This window comes from Bison bison, unplaced genomic scaffold (assembly GCF_000754665.1).
Source record: "Bison bison bison isolate TAMUID 2011002044 unplaced genomic scaffold, Bison_UMD1.0 scf7180017864519, whole genome shotgun sequence".
In the NCBI taxonomy this organism is placed as follows: domain Eukaryota; kingdom Metazoa; phylum Chordata; class Mammalia; order Artiodactyla; family Bovidae; genus Bison; species Bison bison.
The window spans coordinates 4,645,029-4,654,360 of record NW_011495072.1 but is presented as its reverse complement, the minus strand read 5'-3'; the positions used below and the strand labels follow the sequence as shown (position 1 = coordinate 4,654,360).

Genomic DNA, 9,332 nt, shown 5'->3' with positions numbered 1-9,332 from the left:
GGGGAAGACCTGAACATATACAGCCTTCTCCATTGTCAACATCCCCCATCAGAATGGTACATTTGTTACAACTGATGAAACTAAGCTGACACATCGTCACCCAGTGTCTCCAGTTTACATTAGGGTTCCCTCTTGGTGTTGTGCATTCTATGAACTTGGACAAATTTATAATGACAAGTATCTACTATTATAGTATCATATTTAGTCTTTCTACTGCCTTAAAAATCCTTTGCACTCTGCCTTCCATTTCTCCTTCCTAAGCCCTGGCAACCACCACATCATGTATTTCTGATCTTCCAGCTTTCCGCATTCTCTGACATCCCAAGGAATGGACTGTGTGGTAGATTTAGGTGGTATATGGAAATGTTATTAAATAGCATTAACGCATAAAATAAGAGGGGTACTTCCTTTTGAATCCTTGAATCCTTTTGTTTATTTAAGAAAAAAGTGCTAGCACTTCTCAAAACATTAGCAAATACCTCTTTTAACAAAGGGACTGAACCAGAATTAAGGAAGGTTCAGACTTTGTATAAAAACATTACCTAGTTAGGACTGAACAATATTATTCTGTTTTTATTGCATTTATTATTCATTTATTATTTATCATTCATTTATCATTGCAGTTATTATTTCTTTTTTTTTTTTTTGGCCATACCACGTGGCTTGCAGGATCTCAGTCTCCCATCGAATATTGAACCCAGGCCACAGCAGTAAAAGCCTAGGATCTTAGCCACTAGGCAACCTGGGAACTCCCCTATTACTCATTTTTTTAAAAAAAACTTTCAAAAATTATGAAACATTTCAAATGGAATACAGAGAATAATATCACAAACACACGTATACTTACTTCCAGGTTTAATAAATGCCTGTATTTTGCCATGTTTGTCTAAGGTTGTGTTGGTCATAGTTCAACCAGAGAAAGAGGAAACAGAACTCCTAGATAGAGATACATGTTTGTATATGTGTGTGTATCTGTGTTGTATATATGTATACGATTATATATGTGTCAGTGAATAATTTGTTCTGAGGATTTGACCTTATACCATTGTGGGAGCTGATTTGGCAGTCTCTGTAAGGCTGTTGTCTCGGTGTTTGAAGCTGGAGCTTGACGTCTGCAGGGAAGGCAGCCTGGAGCCCATCAGAATTGATTCGAATCAGTGTCATTCTCACCGCCTGCAACCTTGATGAAGCAAATGGTATCCTGGAGCTAAACACACGTCTGGCCCAGGAATCAGAGCAGCTGAAGGAGGGTCCAGGGGAGTATAGATCAGAAGCAGGTCCAAACGAGGCAGTGGCTGTGAGGAGCAAAAGCACTGACCCCAACCTTCTGAGCATGCTCCCTTGCTTTCACCCCTCCCGGCCAAAACTTGCCCCAAAATATCTCTTGTGTCCTACCTTAAATAAAAATACTCCAGCTAACACTTACATTGTAACAGGGTGTTTATAGTTACATCTGGATGATTATATTTGTATTGATATACAATTTTATTTCTCTGTAAGTTCACTTAAGTTAAAAAAATTTGAGTCAGTTTAAAAGCAGACCATTAAGTAAATAATAAAAAACAGAAATGGGCATGCAGCACTCTTGCAGCTGGGGTTACTCAGGTGACTGAGTTTGGCAAAAGCTGAGCCTGCCCTGTACTACTTCTTCAAAGAACACTAAGAATGTGTTCTTTATTTTCCTGGCTCTGACTGGACTTCTTTGGCTTAAGAATTCTTTCCCTGATTTTTAAAAAATAATTTTAATTTTAATTTTGGCTGTGCTGGGTCTTCACTGCTGCTCGGGCTCTTCTCTGGTTTCGGCACGTGGGCTCATTAGTTGTGGCTCCCCGGCTCTAGAGCACAGGCTCAGTAGTTGGGGCACTTGGTCTTAGCTGCTCTGAGGCATGTGGATCTTCTGGGATCAAGGATAGAACCTATGTCTCCTGCATTGGCAGGTGGATTCTCTGCCCCTGAGCCACCAGGGAATCCCCTTTCCTTGAGTTTTGTTTTGACTAAACCCCTCCCAGTCTTTCCCTGCCTAGCCCAGATGTCACAGTTGCAACCTTTCTCTTATTCCCTGAGTTAGAATTCACATCTGCTTTTTTTATGCTCTCATTAATTTCATTTCTACTCTGGCTAATAGAGCATTTGTTAAATGTGCCTTGTATTTATATTTTTGGGCATATTTGTTGCCCTTACCTGAATGTATGTGCTCAGAAGAAAATAACTGTTTCTTATTCATCGTTGTGATCACCCGAGGCTCATGATACACTGTGTTGTGAAGTGTTGGTGCTCACTAAAATTTTTTTAAAAAGTAAACTACAGTAACAGAAGGCAGGTGGTCAGGTGGTGGCATTTCCATTTAATTTGGGAGATTGAGAGTGAAGCAGATGCATATCAAATATGTGTCCAAAATCTTAATTACTGGCTGGTCCCAAAATTACTTGTTTTTAACCCATTGTCATTTTCTGTGCCACATTATGCAAGGAATTCATTAACAAAATGTATCTTAGACTGTTAGACACACAATAGTGTGTTGGTTTTCTTAAAAGGATATAGAAATACAAGTCAGGGTTTCTTCTCTTCAGAAGATGATCAATCATTAGCAAAGGAAAATGTAATTCTATCTATACTGTTAAATAATGATGCAAAATAATATTTTCCCAGTAAATAATGGAGAAGGCAATGGCAACCCACTCCAGTACTCTTGACTGGAAAATCCCATGGACAGAGGAGCCTGGTAGGCTGCAGTCCATGGGGTCGCACAGAGTCGGACACAACTGAGTGACTTCACTTTCACTTTTCACTTTAATGCCTTGGAGAAGAAAATGGCAACCCACTCTAGTGTTCTTGCCTGGAGAATCCCAGGGACGGGGGAGCGTGGTGGGCTGCTGTCTATGGGGTCACACAGAGTCAGACACGACTGAAGTGACTTAGCAGCAGCAGTAAGTAATAGAACCATTGAATGCTTTAGACATTAAAAAAGGAGGAGACATATATATACCTGTGGCTAATTCATGTTGATGTTTGGCAGAAAACAACACAATTCTGTAAAGCAATTATCCTTCAATTAAAAAATAAATTAATTAAAAAAGAGACATCACCGTGGTCCAGAGTGATTTGTTGAAACTTCAGAAGAAGAACTGAGCTCAAGCTAAACTTTGAAGGTTGGGTTTAGAGAGAAGCGGGAAGGTCATTTCAGGTGGGAAGACATAGCATTGGAGAAAGTATAGAAGAGGGCATACCCTAGACCCTTGCTACACAAGGTGTGGCCCAAGCCATCAACACTGACACCACCAGAGCTTGTTAGAAAAACAGAATCTCAGGTCCCATCCCAGCCTACAGAATCAGTCTCTACAAGGTAGAGTTTGGGAGGCTCTGATAGGTGCTATTTGGATGGAGCTGTAAGATTTACTCTACATTGTTGGCTAAAGAAATATCCCCTTTGACCTTCAGAATAGGCTAGCTAGATATGAATGAATTAGATAAAGATGTACTGCCAGTGTCCAGTCTTACTAGAAGGAAACATGAAGTTTAGAAAAGTTTTGATTTGCTGGAAATTTACTAGAGCTGCAGTTCAGACTCAGGTGTACAGATTGCATATGCTTTTCACAGCACACCGTGAAAAGTCCTGTTTGGGGAATTCAACAGGCTAGTTCAGAAAGCTTGAATGTGGATAAGGTAGCAATTGTGCCAAGTGGTGGAGATTTGGATGCTAGGACATCTAGTATTTATCCATTAATATGATTTAACCAGAAGAGTTTCATGAGGACTGCATCGAGGAGACTGCTCTGGTGGCATTATGTAGATAAGAGTCAGGGAGGAAATGGGACTTAGAGACACCAGTTATTTAGAGCATAATTAAAATTTTTAAACACAAAAAATAGTGTCAATGGGACTTCCCTAGTGGTGTAGTGGTTGAGAATCTGCCTGCTAATGTAGGGGACACAGGTTCAACCCCTGGCCTTGGAGGACCCCATATTCCTCAGGGCAGGTAAACCGGTCCACCACAACTACTGAGCCCATGCTCTAGAGCCCATACTCTGCAACAAGAGAAGCCCCGGTAATGAGAAGTGCACATGCAACAATGAAGACCCAGTGCTGCCAAAAAGTAAAATAAATAAAAATAATTAAAATAGTATCAGGAAATTCCCTGGTGGTCCATTGTTTATGACTCTGTGCTTCTGTTTTGGTCCTTGGTTGGGGAACTAAGATCCCACAAAGCTGTGTGGTGTGACCAAAAAAAATATCAGTAATCACCCCACAGATATTTATTGAACACCTACTTTGTGCTGGGCCATGGGCATTTAGTGCTGCCTTCATGATGTGGTCATGCTCAAATAATGCTTTTGGTTGAGTCAATTAGATAACTGAGTACTAAGTGCGTAAAATATTAACAGTGATGACCATCATGAAGTCACCTTGTTTCCCCTCTCCCAACTTTTTCTCTGAAAAAAGTTCTGGCCCCAAAGTTAGGTGGCTCCCAGTCGCATCCTGGTTTTGCCATTAGTGTGTTACATAATTGCCCTGTGGCTCATCTTTCCTACTTACAACATAAACATCACATTTACCATGACATCACAGCACAAGATATTGTGATGAGATAATTTATGGGAGACATTTTTCATTTCCTGAGCATGATAAAAGCTTATGCTGTTAGTATAAAATTACTTCTAAAACGTTCACTTTTTGAAACTTTTAAAATTTCAGTCCCCCAGTGCATCTTAGTCACTTTTCTAATTATAATTATACTGAGAGGGAAACAACAATCCCGCCATCTGTGGCACTTGTTTTCCTTCCCTGGAGGTAGCACGAGTGAGGATAATGATTTATTTGAGATGTTGTTAGTCCCACTCCGAAGGAGAGTGGATGGTGGTTTTTCATCGTGGCTTTAAGGCCCATCTGCAGATGGGTGTGATTCTCTAGACAAGGCTATATGGTGAATGTGTACAGTGTCACAGCAGAGGGAAGACAGGAAAATGTCCTCGGTGGAAGAAGCAGGATGAGCGCTCTGGGACGCCGTCACAGCTGAAGAAGGCAAACCGAGGAAAACCACTCTGTTCTTGTGTAGGTGGCACATCCCTCTGACCAGCTAAGGGCTGAACCATCTTTGACTTCATAGCACCATGTGTGCCATGTCTGTGGCTCTGGTGTGAAGGACCTAACAGTAATCTGTATGCAAAGTTTAAGCATCTCCACTTTTACCTAATCCCTGTATCCCTATCACCTTTCGTAGTTAGCATGCGTCATGCAGTATCATAGTTACCAGGCTACTCGGTCTCTTTTATCTCTAGCAAAGCCAGGTGACCATCTGTGTCAAAGACAGAAAGGCTGATACCGTGTTATATGTAAGTATAGTGCAGTGAAGCAAATGATGTGGGTTCCAAGAAGGGTCTAGATGGATCTTCAGGGGGTGAGCAGAAGCAGGAGGGGCTTCCGGAGGAACTGGAGGGAAGACAAGGACGTGGGGTGGAGGAGGTGGCACTGAGGGAAGAGCTGCAGGCTTCGACCCCTCTGGTGACAAAGCCGTGGCCCTGTGTGTTCCCTGAGGCGAGTGTATGTGTGCGCATGGGGGTAATGAGAACATTGCGGAGTGGTGGAAGGAGGGCAGAGAAAGTGAGAAAGGAGGAAGATTTAATCAACCTGCAGAATGATAAGAATGATACAGATAATACCAATTAGCTAGGTTTTACTGCTCCCTGTGTTATATTCCTGTGTTATGTATCAGCTCCACCTCTTTTGTTTTTTAACTCTTTTTCTACACATTGTAGTTTCTTCCAGGAATGATAGCCTCCACAGTGAAATATGCCTCAGATTAGAGGATCCTTTGGAGGATTTCCTCCTTTACCTAGAACATTACTTATCCTAGAATAATCCAGATAAAAATAAGATGCATTAATATATTTTCAACAAGCACTTAGAATGGCGCCTTTTATATAGTTAGAGAAGTGCTTGCTGCTATTATTGGTATTCCCATTCTGGTCATTCATTCATCCATTGACTTGTTGAATATGTGATATCATCTATTCGGGCCCTTAGTTTTTTGCGTCAGGAGCCTAAAGGTGAATCTGATGTAGATCCTGCCCTCAGAGAGTATATTTCAATAGCAAAAACTAAAGCAAGCAAATACATAAATGTATAGTGCAGTGAAGAAAATGATATGGGTTCTAAGAAAGGTCTCAATCGAGTTTTCAGAGTGAGTGGAAGCAGGAGAAGGCTTCTGGGGGGTTGGAGGGAAGGTGGTGGTAGGTGGGGTGAAGGAGGGGTATCTGAGTTACATCTCAGAGGTGGGGAAAGAGTCAGACATTGACAGCAGGAGAAAGTGCTTTCCAGGAAAAGTCAGTGGTACAAACCAAAGCAGAAAAGAGCATATTTAGAGAGAAAATACCATTAGTTAGCTTTGCTGGATTGCAGGCTGTGCATTTACCAGAACATGTGTTCTGCCTCATCTCCTGAGTTCCCTTTGCTGTATTTTTTTCATTTCTTTACCCATGAATTAAGTTTCAGCAGGTTGTAATCAGGAAGGGCAGTTACTAAAATGGGTGCAAGTGGCTTTGTAATTATAGCTGCTGCTAAATGCTGCTCTTGCAATTATTAAGGTTTTCATTTTTGTAAGCTGATTGCCTCCTGTTCTGTAAACTTCCTTAATAATATGCAAATAGGGGCCAAGAAGCAATATAAGTCTAGAAACATGTTTTCCTTTGCATTTTACAGTAAATCACACACACAGACTGACCTGTGGCGACTTTGTGCATCTCCAGAGGCCCACAGTCATTGGACTCACGTAGGTTGGGACTGCTTACATCCTTGCAGCCTTGGCAGACAGGGGAGAAATCACATCTTGGGTTTTAGCTTTCTGTTATGACATACACAATGTCATGATTTCTTTTCTCTTTCCTTGACAGTAATTTCATCATCTACTTGTGATAAATTACTCTGCCTTTGGTGCTTCAGCTTATCCACTTAACAGCTGAATATGCCCCTCCAGAATGGTGTGGAAGGAGCTGGGAGTTCCCTGGCAGTGGAGATAAATCTGTGAGCAAGTCTCTCCACCTTTTTATGCCTCGGTCAACTCATCCATCAAGTTAGGTGTTACTAGGTACTATACAGAAATCATATACTTTGTGTTTTTTAAACACTTAATCTGTTTAAAGGTATTTTAAGACTTTAAGTTCTAAGTTAATAGTGATAATTTTTTAGCTTAAATTTTTTATAAGTAGTGTTAATTTCTTAGAGTAAGATTGTTTCACAGTGGAACAAACTTCCTGTATTTTCCTAATAAAATTTAAACTTGAAACAATCATCACGAGAGTAACATAAAATGGATCTATAGTAAGTCAGGTAGAGAAGGAGAAATATAAGACAATCTTTATAAGCAGAATCTGAAAAGAAATGATACAAATGAGCTTATTTACAAAACAGAAACAGAGAGAATGAACTTACGGTGGCGGGGGGAAGGATTGGGGGAAGGAATAGTTAGGGACTTCGGGATGGACATGTACACGCTGTTATATTTAAAATGGGTAACTGACAAGGTCCTACTGTGGAGCACAGGAACTCTGCTCCATGTTATGTGGCCTCCTGGATAGGGGGGAAGTTTCGGGGAGAATGGATAGATGAATGTGTGTGACTGAGTCCCATCCCTGTCCACCTGAAACTATTACAACACTGTTAATCAGTTATACTCCAATATAAAATAAAAAGTTGTTAAATGGAAAAAAAAAATTAAAATGGATCTATAGCATAAAAAGGTTGCACAGGGCTCAACAGCTTACAAACCCAGTATGGCTTTGTGAATAGCCATAAAGCCCAAAACATTCAGTGACAAATGTCATATATGCTCAATAAATAATCACTGATTGAATGAATGAGATATTTTTTCTTTAGAGGGAAGCTCCATTTAGATTAAACAACAATTACAGCTAAAAGCCTGGGTGAGCACCTAGGATTTTGAGTTGTTCACATCTTGCAGGTTGTATAGGATACCTGAGTACCTACTCAAGTGCATATAATGCTTCCCTGCTTTAACAGAGCATGCGTCCTTCCTCCCCGACGTGTGTGTATGTGTATATACACACACACATAGACAACAGCTTATGGTGATCAGTGCTGCCGGATTCGTGGTCTCCCAAGGAGAAGATTTAACTCTGGGACCAAAGGCAGTCTCAATCACTCAGAGCTTTGTGTAGATTTTATTAAAGTAACAGGGATAGAGGCACTGGAAGTGGCCAGGAGAGCACCCGCCTCGCTAGTTTAAGCAGAGCCTTCTATACTTTTCTGCTAGCTGCTGAGAATAGAAAAGAAAATACCTCAAGGCTGTGAAAATGTTGCCCAGACCTTCTCCCATAGCGTGGGCTTCCCTGGTGGCTCAGAGGGTAAAGCGTCTGCCTACAATGTGGGAGACCTGGGTTCGATCCCTGGGTTGGGAAGATCCCCTGGAGAAGGAAATGGCACCCCACTCCAGTACTCTTGCCTAGAAAATGCCATGGACTGAGAAGCCTGGTAGGCTACAGTCCATGGGGTTGCAAAGAGTCGGACACGACTGAGCGACTTCACTTCTCCCATAGTGTACATCCAAAGTTCAAAAAAAGGCATGTCCTTGAACAAGAGACACTGCTGCCCATGAGGCCTACTTGTCTAATGTTTATGTCCTCCTTAAAGGGCCTTAGGCTTGGACCTCTTATCAACCTGCCTGAGTTAACTCTCTCATATATATGTATATACAATCTGCCTAGAGTCACTGTGTGGTCTTGTTGATTTATATATATGTACACACACATACTGTTTTTGGAAACATTAACTATGCCACAACATGTTTTCTTGTTTAGATCATGAGTCTAAGACCAGGACACTCCTGTGCCCTGGTAACTGCTTATCTGAACTAATGTGTGGTGTTGAGGAGAAAATAACTAGAATGTTAGTCTAAGTCAGGGCAGGTAATATCCCTCCTCCCCTACTCCCTGCGAGTGTGGAACCATTCTATGCTGTGTTCTCAAATCTGATGTATCTCAAATGCAGAAAAAACCCTTGAAGGAACTACAGGGTGCTTTACAGATGCGATAGCTGATGGTTCTGTTTGTAGTAGATCAGGAAGCTTCCTTCCATTTTCTCCTTTGTTTCTAAAGTGTCTCATTTCTGTAGCTCCTGTCGCACAGAGTCGGACATGACTGACGCGATGTAGCAGCAGCATAGCAGCAGCACAGACACAAAAGCAAGACTGCTCATTGAAGGTTTGTAAACTTGCTAATTGCATTTCCAGCCTAGATGACTCTGTGTGTTTCCTCTTTCAGCTCTACGTGGCCACGGAAGCCATCCTCATTGCGCTGGTTGGGGCCACACCGTCGTACCAC

General features: G+C 41.5%; 1 protein-coding gene across 1 annotated transcript in view; it reads left to right on the top strand.

Moving 5' to 3' along the window:
* The window catches only part of SLC22A15 (solute carrier family 22, member 15), a 125,643-nt gene that overhangs the window by 29,435 nt on the left and 86,876 nt on the right, over positions 1-9,332 (top strand). The window contains exons 3-4 of the mRNA XM_010831019.1: positions 1,099-1,297; positions 9,273-9,325. Coding sequence (XP_010829321.1) covers positions 1,099-1,297; positions 9,273-9,325 — 252 coding nt within the window. The remainder of the gene's footprint in view (positions 1-1,098; positions 1,298-9,272; positions 9,326-9,332) is intronic.